The 11,999-nt window shown below is 38.1% G+C and overlaps 1 protein-coding gene across 1 annotated transcript in view; it reads left to right on the forward strand.

Annotated features, from left to right (window-relative positions):
* Dscam3 (Down syndrome cell adhesion molecule 3) overlaps window positions 1–11,071 on the forward strand; it is an 823,298-nt gene extending 812,227 nt beyond the window's left edge. Inside the window, exons 32-35 of the mRNA XM_083132903.1 lie at window positions 2,044–2,235; window positions 5,386–5,518; window positions 6,203–6,403; window positions 10,825–11,071. Coding sequence (XP_082989029.1) covers window positions 2,044–2,235; window positions 5,386–5,518; window positions 6,203–6,403; window positions 10,825–10,876 — 578 coding nt within the window. The 3' untranslated portion in view covers window positions 10,877–11,071. The remainder of the gene's footprint in view (window positions 1–2,043; window positions 2,236–5,385; window positions 5,519–6,202; window positions 6,404–10,824) is intronic.
* The last annotated feature ends 928 nt before the right edge of the window (window positions 11,072–11,999 follow it).

Consider the following 11,999-nt stretch of genomic DNA (forward strand, 5'->3'; position numbering starts at 1 on the left):
AGCTTCAAACTGTAGGTCCAGTCCTGATTAGCCTACGTATGCACTTAAAACAAAAACTAAAAAAGAAAAAACTTCAGAAAGCAAATTTCTAAAGAAAATGTTCAGTTCAATGGATTGTTGGCTTTATTCCCTATTTGTTCCCATAATTCATTCTTTTTTTTACATTATGAGTAATTTGATATTGAGTTTACAATGAATAATTTAATTGCTTGGTAAGTCAAAATTGAATTGAACTTGTTATTGCAAATAATCAGCTTTGTTTTTTCCCTTATGTTTATCTAATTCTACTGGGCTTATGTATCGTTATCAGATTTTGGATATTTATTTATTACGGCTGATTCAGAGTTAATTAAAAATACTATTATTAATTCTATTTGCTAATTTACAAGTGTCATAATTTACCATATCTTCTGTTTTTTATCAATGCTTTTTTCTTAGATATCATTTAATCATACAATAGTTTTTACCTGCATGATTTTTATTTTCCTCATGTAAAATGTTCAGAGGCTGCAAAATGCAGAAGTAAATAAACCTGAGTATTCTTTCTGATATTTAGTCTTCTAAAATTCTTCGCATGTGGTCATTTTGTGAGATTTGGTCTGTTAAAATTTCTTCGTTGTTTTGATGCTGCAGACATTGATCTTTTCAAGAGATTTCTTACCTTAGATATATCTAAAAGTTGACAAGAAAAAAAAAAAAACAAGCTCTGCACAAATGCCACACATGCTAAAATGGCGTTTCACATGTTCATGCATCATCACAGGTTGAAGCATTAATGGAGACAGGTAAAGGGCAGAATGTATGATGAGAGAAAGGAGGACAATTGACAATGATGTACGAATGTTGTACAAAAAAGTCATTGTGTTCGTTTTTATCTTCAGGGTGACTACTCTAAGACTACGATAAAATTCAAGGAAAACTTTCCAAAAATTCAAGGTTAGAAATTCAAGTGTACAAGCAAATGTTTCCTTTATTTAAACCTTAGTTAAGTGGCCACGGTGGCTCAGTCGGTAACGCGTCTGACTACAATGCTAGAGGTCCCGGGTTCGATCCCTGGCCGGTTCAAATCCGGGAACTTTTCTAACGATGGAAGCGGCCCCGGCGCCCACCCAGCATCGAATAACATGGGTACCTGGGGGAAACCCTGGGGGGTAAAGGCGGTCAGGGGCGTGATGCTGATCACATGACCCCCACTCACGACCGGATCAAGAAAGTGTGGGGCGTTACCCCCACATCCCCTATACGCCTTTATGGCGTGGTGTTATGCACAGGGGAGCACTTTACTTTTTTTTACTTTACTTTTATTTAAACCTTAGTTATTACTGTGTGTAATCATAAATACCATTAGAGAAATGCTGATGAATGTACAAAACAATATTTAAGAAAATTAAAACACTCCCGTCTGCAAGAACATGCACGGGAGTGAACAACAGACAATGAACTGGTGCTAATACAGTCAAATTTCAGTCATAAAGAAACTTGTAGCTTAGAAGCTCCTAAAAGGTTAGGCTTGGTGCCATCCCATGACTTGCTATGTCTGTCAGATAAATTGTTCTGCAAAGAGTATTAATAAAAGTATGGGGATCTAGGTATTTCTGTTTTCCTTTACACTGCAGCTTTGTTTTCCTTTCTCAATGAAACATGCCACAGGGCATTTGTAAATACGTATAGATTCAATGGGACTTGAATTAATAAAAGCTGCAATTTTTCACGTCTACGCAGAATTTACATATAATACCCTGAGCCAATAATTCCGAGTGTCGGGACCTTGAATCGGCTCCACTCGCAGGCCTTTAGAAACACTGCCTGTGTAAATTTCACCCAACTCACACTCATTCATTTCAGTTTGGTGTTTCAACAGGTTCTTTTTTTTTTTTGTCATTTTTATCAATTGTGTGATTCAATGCAAATGTTCAAAATTAATAAAATTACATTAATCAATGAAGGTATTACTATTTACATGCTTTAAAACAATTAAAATTCGGACTTAAGAAGTAATTTTTTAAATGTTCAAACACTTTCTTTGGTGTTTTTCATCTCCAGGCGAAACACGCATGTCGACACAAGAGACACTGCCCAGTAGAGGTAATCTACGACCGCGGAGCAGAAGCAGCTCAAAGCATCGACGTGCAAGCAGAGGAGACTCAGAGTCAGAAGACACGAGTGAGAGTCCGTACACAGAGTCCACAGGCAACCCGAGCTACAGGGTTCCTGTGAAAGTTGTAAATAGAAGAGGTATGTGATGAAGGTACTTGCTCGTTACCATGTCCGAAATGATGAACAGTTCTCACTTAACTCTTTTCATTTGTTCTCTTCTTATTCATCACATCATCTTCGTGGTATCTTAATCCAGGCATTGTCAAACTGTGGATGGTGAGCTACTAGTACCTCACAGGTTATACTGAGTGGATCGTTGATGATTGTCTACATGGTCCTTGAGACTGGACGTACTATTTAAAGTGGAATTCCAACCACTATGTGCCTTGACTGGGTATCGAACTGGGAACCCTTGATTACAAGCTGACTGCGTTACCAATATGCCCCTCAACATTGTATTGGAAGTAACCATAATGATATAAGGACAGAGCACAAACTACACAGATGATTATCATTGTTGTAGGTGGGGCAGTAGCGGCTCGTGCCTAAAATAACAGGTGAAGAAGTACATTTATAGGCAATGAAAAACAAATAGTAAGTGTCAGTGCCCCCCCCCCCCCCACAATTTAAAATGTCTTTTTTGTCTTCATCCGTCCATCTGGAAAATGGTGTCTGCAACAAATTACACACTAAGTCATTTACTGGGTTCATTGTACAAACCACAGCTCAATACATGAACACAACACACGATAGGAAATGTGAAACACACACGCAGAACAAGATCTCGCGAGAACGCAACGATTTTGCCACAACCACTGGAGGAACTGGATGCAATGTTTTCTGTCGACAAGAGAACTGCTGCACCTAGATGGCGACACCCGTTCAATTCCAACGCTAGGTGATGTCATCGTTGCCATGACAACCGGCTAAAGTCTTCCGCAACATGGCGGCGTCTGCTCTTGATTTGTTTATGCTACGAGGAACTCTTCGCGTGCATAACGCCGAGCAGCGTATTATTTGAGTATTATCGTGTGCGTTTTGCTGGGAAATAGTTTAATTTAAGAAGCAAATGAAAAATGTCAATATTAATTTGAAAATTAGATGAAAACATCTCCACTTGTTACACTTGGCCAGCCGCCACTGAGGTGGGGTGTAAGGAGTGACCTTCTGGTAAGGCAAATAAAAGTCAATCTCACATCCCCATAGTACACCCTGCCAATGAGGCTCTGGCACCTGGACCCACTGCTAGAATAACCCTTTGTGGGGTTGTGTTTGTTCTTGTGTGTGCTGAGTGCCTCTTTGCAGCCTCAGCTTTTGATAGGTATGGAGATTTTACCCTCAGAAACAGTATAGTTTTAGTTCTTGTTAAGTAATGAATAAATGATTTAGTTTTAAATATTGAGTTAGGCAGCTTTTAACGGACATTCTTGTTAGGAGCCTGTCCTCAATTTTGTTTTAGTTAAGGGGATTATCCCCATTTTCTGTTATGAGCTGATGTGCCCAGAATATCAAAATCAATCAATCAGTAAACCATTTGGGCTGCAGCTTGGTCAATATTTTGAGAAGCAATAATAGGAGAGCTCTCAGACCGAAGTGACAAGCAACAATGTATAGAAAAGCATTTACTAGGCATGTACTGCCAACAGACTGAGGTAACAGGTGCAGCTTAATATCACTGCAGGTAAAGTGTGACATCAATATTCACTTGGACGCTCATAAAAATAACAAACTTTACAGCACTAATTAGTGAAGCTGCAAGAAAGTACATTTATGCACCAGCCATATCTGCCCATCCCTGTCATCTATTGTTATCTAAGTAACTACTAGACTTATAAATATAAATTTGCATGGATAAAAGCAAAGAAGGAGAAAGGAAACACTCACCAGACAGTGAAAAAAAATTGAATTTTTGCGAACTTATCGTTGCATTGTTCGGAGTTAGAAGAAAGACAGAACCGGAAGTTAGAGGCCTGCAGAGTTGCCGGGTCTTGATTGAAGAAGTAGTAGAGTGTAAAACGGAAAAAACACTGTTCGGTCACCAGGCTCGTTGAAAACTGTGAGTGGTGGGGGGGAGGGAAGAGATCCAGAGGGGGTGGGATGAGGTGGGGAAGTTACTGGGTGGCCTTGTTCAGGCCAGGTGGAGTGGTGGCACTCATGGCCGATATATAGGCCCTCTCCCATCTTTTGCAGGATAGATGTACTAAATAGTTCAGGGTGTGGCATAAAAATGGGCTTTTTTAAATTCAACAAAACTAATATTATGTTTTGTGTTTAGAAAATACAAACACATCAGCTCTAACCTTAAACATTACTATCTGCAAAATATGCACAGTCAGGTTCAAAATTTCATTTCGCCAATGACAATTGGACAATCTGTGACGGAAATCATCTGTAGCATGTTCCAACATCTGAAACCTGCTGGTTTTTGCTTCAATGAACTACCCGTAGCTTCAAAGTTATTCACCCACATCCTGATTGCATTGGCCAATGGAATAAGATCATGTCTCTCGAAACTAAAACATTTAAAATAACGTCGATGTTCTCATCTCGCAGCCCCAACATTGTCATCATTTTTATAAAAATTTTATAACAGCTACAGCACGTTGAGCTCCACTCCAGTGATCTATGTCTGTAAATGGTGCTCATTGATCATGCTAATGACAATAAGTGATGGCAACACCATTACATAAAGTCTTCCAATGAGAAAAAAAAAATGCTACACACTGTAGCTTAGTGCAAAATAAATTAACTCAATTGGCCTTTCTAGCAGCAAGAGACATGCTGTTTTAAGTAATCTAAAATTTTCCAAAGTTAAGAAATATAAGTTTATCAAAAATAAAATCGTCGCAGAAAACAGAAATAGTTGTTATTCACTAAATGAGTCAGTATTTCTTTTTTACACAAATTTGGCTCAGAATTCATGTTTTTTTTTTCTACATCACATTGTGTCTGATAGTTTTGCTCAGTATCTTACTCTGCTGATATCCACCAATACAAATATATCAGCCAACGTCAGTGGCAGAGTGGTTAGCACAGCATGCTATGATGCCTGGTGTCATGTGCTAAAATCCTGGGCTGGGCATGGGTGTTCTTTGTGAGTGTCCCTTCATAAATTTCAACATATAATCACTCATCCTCATTTTCACCATTAGCCTAAAGTGACACAAAATCGAAATAAAATAAACAGATCAGTCGCTCAGTCGGATAAATACATATTATCAGTTTTGTTCCAGATCTGCTTGAACTTAATTCTGAACAGTAAGTTCTGATGTTCTTTCATTTTTGCAGATTTTTACCGCCCCGACTCCAGCACGGAGTCAAACGAGACATCTCCCGTGCTGGAACGACGTGTGTATCCCCCGTCCGCGAGAGCTCGTTCCAGAAGCTTGGAGAAGGCCCTGGAGGACCCCTCATCCGCCAGGTAGTCAAGGTTTGTTCCTTCAAGTAGTCTTATCATGCTTTATATATGTTTGAATGTGTCCGTGTGTGAGAATGGGTTTCCCATGCACTCGTGCAATACGTGATCAAATAAGGAAATTATATCTTACTCATCATTACATGACATCATTATTCATACAATAGGGAGCATGTGCTCGACTCTTTTTTCATACAATTGCGAGCATGGACTCAACTCTTTCATTCATACAATAGTGAGCATGTGCTCAACTCTTTTCATTCATACAATAGGAAACATGTGCTCAACTGTTTATTCATACAATAGGGAGCATGTGCTCAACTCTATTTATTCATACAATAAGAAGCATGCGCTCAACTCTTTTTTGTTCATACAATACGGAGCATGCGCTCAACTCTTTTTTATTCATACAATAGGGAGCATGTACTCAACTCTTTTTTATTCATACAATAGGAAACATGTGCTCAACTCTTTATTCATATAATAGGGAGCATGTGCTCAACTCTTTTTATCAGTCACAAAAGTGTAAATACTTTTCATAGCCAATCAACATTGTGGTGTGCATTCCATTATGGATAAAGTTTCATGGAACATCCCTTTATCCATTTTCCAAATCACTTCTGTCTCCTCTGTATTTCTATATGAACAGTAATGTGTATCAACATGCCTGACGTGTGTGTTGTTTTTCAGAACACCCAGCCTGGAGAGCTCCCTGGAGGAGACGAGTTTCTCCAGCTTCCCGTCGGTCCAGCTCCGACCACCCTCAGGATTCTCGGACAGCAGGGAGCTCAGCGAGGCTGAGTGTGACCGAGAGCTTAATTTCCATGGCCGACGAGAAGCTGCGCTATCAAAAGAGCAGCTACGAGATGAGCTTGCTCTCCTTCTTGCAAGGTGAGGATGGCTGTTGTCTTAATCTGAGATGGATATGTTTGTAGTGAAAACTATCTGTCGCATGTTTGTGGGGAAACAAGAACAATTGTCTCTGTCATAATGTGGGTTAGCATACTGCATTGACAAACCAAAGATTCTGGTGGTTTTGAGTTATAGAGGTTGCATGAATGTTTCTTTAGAGGCTGAAATTACAGATTCTGATACTGTTACTGATTTGTACCAATACTGCTGGCTTCCGTGGCTGAGTGGTTAGCACACCATGCTACGATTCTAGGGTCCTAGGTTCGAATCCTGACCTGAGCATAGGTGTTCTTTGTGAGTGTCTCTTCATCAATTTCATCGCATTATCACTCATCCTCACCTTCGCTATTAGTCAAAAGTGGCAGAAAAGTGAAGTAAAATAAACTGATATCACTGATAGTGATATCTAAATGTTGTAGCATTTTGGAATTATTCAGTGTTTATAAGCATTATTTAAGTACTTGGCACTTACATATCCGTCTAGTAAAGCATTATTTAAAGTATTCATAAAGTTGCCTCAGTGACCGTGAACGTTGGACTCTCAACCAATAGTCTCAGGTTCGAGTCCTGGTGTTCTTTTGTTAAGGGTACCTCCCCAACAAATTTGTCTCTGCTGCCACGATTAGCCTAGGGAATCAGAACAGTGATGCAATATATGGACTATGCAAATACCATGTTCTTGGATTCAATTGAAAGACAGCCATCATTCTAGAATGGCTCTTACATGACCCCAAAATACACTTTGTTCAGTCAGTTTTGAAAAAAATGAAAGAGAAAATTATGTTTCGTATAATTTCCAAGATACGTAGACTTGGGACCCAAATCACTGAATATTTTGATATCAGATCGTGGATTTCAGATTGGGATATCAGCTTGCGGACTCAAGTTTGGGAGATTCAGGGTGTCTACATGTCTGGAAAAACTGGAAAAGTCATGGAAATGTCAGGGAAATTTAGTGTCTGGAAAAATCAACGTTTTTGTAGTAGTGCATTAAAGGTAGGTTTTTGAACAACAAAAAGGACAAGCAAGAAATTTGTTGTAGACAATCTATACCTCAATTTGATGTGTTACTGGTAGGTATAGTAGAAATTGTACATTACATACTATAGCAAAAGGTAATGTTTTGAACAATTTTCATGTAGAAATCTACTACAGTAAGTGGCTATTGGAATTTCCCACTTTCTTTAGCAATTTTTGGGCTGTGTTTGATAGATATTAGGATTAATCCAGATACTGTTACGTAATTTGGCTGCAATTATGTATTATTATTATTATTAATATAATTAACATTTCTTGTAAAAAAATGTTTTAACCGTAAGTCAATACATGCCAAATATTACATAAAAGCTCATTCCTGAAACACCTTTTTGACAGTCAATTTCTATTCAGTTTGCACGTAAAGTGAATCTTCTAACAAGTCTGCTAAATCTGATTCTAGGTATGATGTTAGCTAAAATGTAGTGACCTTCTTACACCCATGTTTAAATATGCAGGGTTCCCACACAACTGGAGAAATCTGGAAATCTCAGGGAATTTGAGAAAAATAAAATTCTCATGGAAATCTCAGGGAAAATTACCTAATTGATCAATGAGTCACATTGAAGTACATCTGAAGGGCTAGAATATGCTCCTACATGTTGATCTTCTTCACACAAGCTGCTTTGAAGACAAAGGCTTGTAATATATGTTTATTTTTCATTAAAGATTAATTGATATTGTGTCCATTTGAAAATTGCTGTTTCTCAAAAGTGTGAAAATATTTCTTCTATATGTGGTATGTTTGGAATGTTATTTTGCGCACTGCAAAACAGTTGGAGAAGGTGTTAGCTCAGACAAATATCTGTAACCGTAGTCCTTAATTATATGTGCACAGGGATTCTTCATTTAGTTTGATTTCAGAAAGTGAACTGATATGAAGCATTTCCCAATACTGATAAACGACTGATATAAAATTTACTGATTCCAATAACTGAGCCAATGCAAAATTGCAAATGATTCTTGCAGAACGTTCATTCACCTCCTCAATTAATATATGCAACCAAGTGATTCAATATGATTTACTTTAATAATAAACTGGTTATTTAGACATTTACTTCACAAAACCGTGACATACAAATTGTATTTTTTTATTCATAAAAGAAATAAATAAAATGACTGAAATTATCAATAATATAATATTAACACACAGATATGCCCATACCAATAGAGTAACAATTATTTTGCTTCTGCTGGGTCCCCAGTCATGGAGACATCAGTAGGAATGAAGGAGCTGATGCTACCTCCAAGTCAGCTGATGCAGATGGCGACGTTCTCATTCACCTTGTTCTCGTTCTCTCTCTCTCGCCGAGAATAAGTCATCTTAACTTTGCTTCGAATCTGACACAACCATCTCACACATTGCCATTTTGGTGCAAGGGCTGGACCCTCCACTGTGCCATACCTGTAACGTTGTATTAAGTATTCTTCTTGCATGTGCTGATTTTATTTTCCTCATACTGAGTTTTAACCTTCCCAACGATTTATCATCCATCCATGTTGGGAGATGATGACAGCATTTTACTTTTTTGAAAAGAGCAGACCTTTTACACTGTTTGTGAGGAAGTTTTTAGACTGTCCTTGCCTTTTTTAAATTTTGTGTTTGTTCTGTAGAAGTCCCTTTACAAGTTGCATTTTTAACCTTCTCAGAGGCATCTTTACACCCATTTTTTTTTTTTTTTTTTAAGAAAAGGGGATTTTTCCCGTGTACTTAGAAGGGTGCAAACTACCACAAAGGCTGAAGCATCCAAAAATTTGAAATCAATCAGCTAGTCCATCTCATCTTTAATAATAATAATAATAATAATAATAATAATAGATGGTGATGTTATGGCTATGAGGAGAAATGGAGGCTATTGTAAAAAATAAGCAATACTTCACTGTGTATTGACCACCCTGGAAAAAATAGAAGATTCTGGAAAACTCAGGCAAAGACATTTCAAGTTCACTGGGAGCCCTGAATATGTCGTATCATCCTTAACATTCCTGAGTAGTTCAGTCTTTCTACAGCTGGCAGAAAAGTTAAGAATGTGTCAACTAAGGTAGGAGGTATTGTACATTGTTGGAAGCTTTGAATGGCAAGAGGAGAAGGGAGGAGAATGACCGAATGCTTGGAGCAGGAGAGAGAAGTTAAGAGTTGGTGGTTTTTGGGAGAGTGAGGATCAGTTGTTGTTTTGGAGAGTGAGAGAAAAGAGTTGAGTTTGGATCTGGGAGGAAAGTGTTGATCTTGGGACCCAAGTTGGATGCGAGTCTGTTGGTCAAAGTTCATAACACAAGAATGACATTTTACGCGTGGTTTATCACCACGAATAACACCAACTCACGGTGCCTCAACATTACTTTTTTGGCACCAGGATCGAACCTTGTGATGCATTACTTCCCAACCAGTAGCTTAGGCTTCCATAGAGCATGAGAAGGATGTACAATTAACATAATCTAAACAAACACTGAAATGAAAGGTGGCACACACAATTTGATTTTAATACCTTCACGACTGAACCAACACGTTCATCATTAATGAAAAGGGATTACCTGTCTTGTCCAGTAGATGTCATCAAATAGGTGTTCCTTAGCCTTGTACACACAGAAAGTTTTTTAACAGATTTTCGATAAGTTTACTTCGAATGACATCTCCCTGGTCCTTAAATCGTTAAGAGTCCTATAACTGAGTGTTCTCCTGAACTTTGACTAACAGACTCATATCCAACTTGGTCCCAAGATCAACCCTTTCTTCCCAGATCGAAACTCAACTCTCTTCTCTCACTTTCCAAAACAACAACTGAGTCTCACTCTCCCAAAAGCCACCAACTCTTAACCTGACTCCTGCTGCAAGCCTTAGTTCATTCCCCTCACTTACTTCTCCTCCCGCCATTCAAAGCTTCCAACAATGCACAATACCTCCTACCTTAGTTGACACATTCTTAACTTTTCTGCCAGCCTGGAGTCCAATTTGAGATATCAGGCCATAGATTTCATATTGTGATATTTGTTCTAGGATTTAAATCCCACTGGGTTTTTTGTACAGATTTATAAAAACATCCATATGTGGACATGAAAGTGCCAGCTGCTATTTTGTCTAATCCATGGGTTGTCTAAACTCTGGAAAAGTATTGGCTGATACCGGTACATTGTTGTCAGTTTGCCTTAATTGTTATCAAAATAAGTATATGTAACCACAGACACTAGGCATTGAGATACAAACAGGGAATGAAATGGGACCCTGGTGGTGGTACATCATCTCTTCCCAAACTCAAGAATTTCATTTCATTTCCTGTTCAGTGTTGATGTATAATCTAATTTGTCATTGTTTGTTGTAATCACATCAGTATGCACATTTTCATTATCTTTTTTTTTTCTTCTTTTAGGTTTCACGAGCGGAAGGAGCAGGAACGTCAAGCTTATACAATACATGTTTGAAAGTGGATGCCATTTTTTAACCAAGTGACATTATTTATAAACTGTAAGTGCATTGGGTCAACGTACTCTGGTAAAACCTTAACACATACCATCTTGTGACAAAGAAAGATGTGACATTCAGTCCAAGACACCTCTTATAACTAGGGCCCAGGACTTTGTTATAACAGATTTTTTATTGGCAGTGGATCGAATGCTTTACGTATCCGATGAAAATCAGCCAAAATAGACAATCTTGATAAGGCATATTTTGACATATTTTACCAATTTGGTGCTTCTACAACATATTTCTTAAGTTTTCTCATAATAAGACATATTTCTGTATAATTTCATAATTGTCTTGCATATAATTGGTTATTTTATAACTTACTCTTCGTACCTTTGGCGCAAAAGATGCTATATATTATCAGTGGCAGGATAAGGAAATTATGGACAAAGAAATTAAAAGCAGATGCAGTCTTTTCTTACCAACTAGTACAGAACAACAGTACGCACCTCCCTTTCTTTATATCACGCCGACAATTGATAGCCATGCGAACATTATTGAGGAAAAATTATCTCAGTCATTGTTGTGCTGGCACGAGAATCACCGTAAACAAGTTTCAATTTTTCTCATTTCTTTAACCTTTTTTTTCGCTTCTCCCAACATCAGTCAAAAGTAAAAATAACATTCGGAACATTACAGCTCCTTTTCAGTTGGCAATCGAGTACGGGAGTTTCGAGATCACTTGTCGTTTGAGCCATGCACGTATCAGTGGGTATACTCTGTCCCATCTATCCCTGGAGCAGGCAAACGAAAACAAGTCTCTGCTTAAGTAGTGATGCAAGATGGCTCCACCACAGTTTTCACAAATGTGTAAATCTGTGTAAATGAAACTTATGATAATCGCAGTGAACCTCACCATAAGTTCAGTATTTTCCCACCACGTTCATTGGTTATAGGGATTCTGACTAACTTCTAACTTTCCGTCTGATGAGAAGTTCAAAAGTACTGGTGTCCATATTTTTGGCATCACTGGGAATATTTCTGCATTTTTCTGACTATGTTTTTCAATTTTTAGGACACAATTACATACATATTTTACAGTCTTATAGAACATAAATTCCCGGGCCCTACTCATAAACA

This window comes from Lepisma saccharinum, chromosome 12 (genome assembly GCF_977018435.1).
Source record: "Lepisma saccharinum chromosome 12, izLepSacc3.1, whole genome shotgun sequence".
NCBI classification, from domain to species: Eukaryota; Metazoa; Arthropoda; class Insecta; order Zygentoma; family Lepismatidae; genus Lepisma; species Lepisma saccharinum.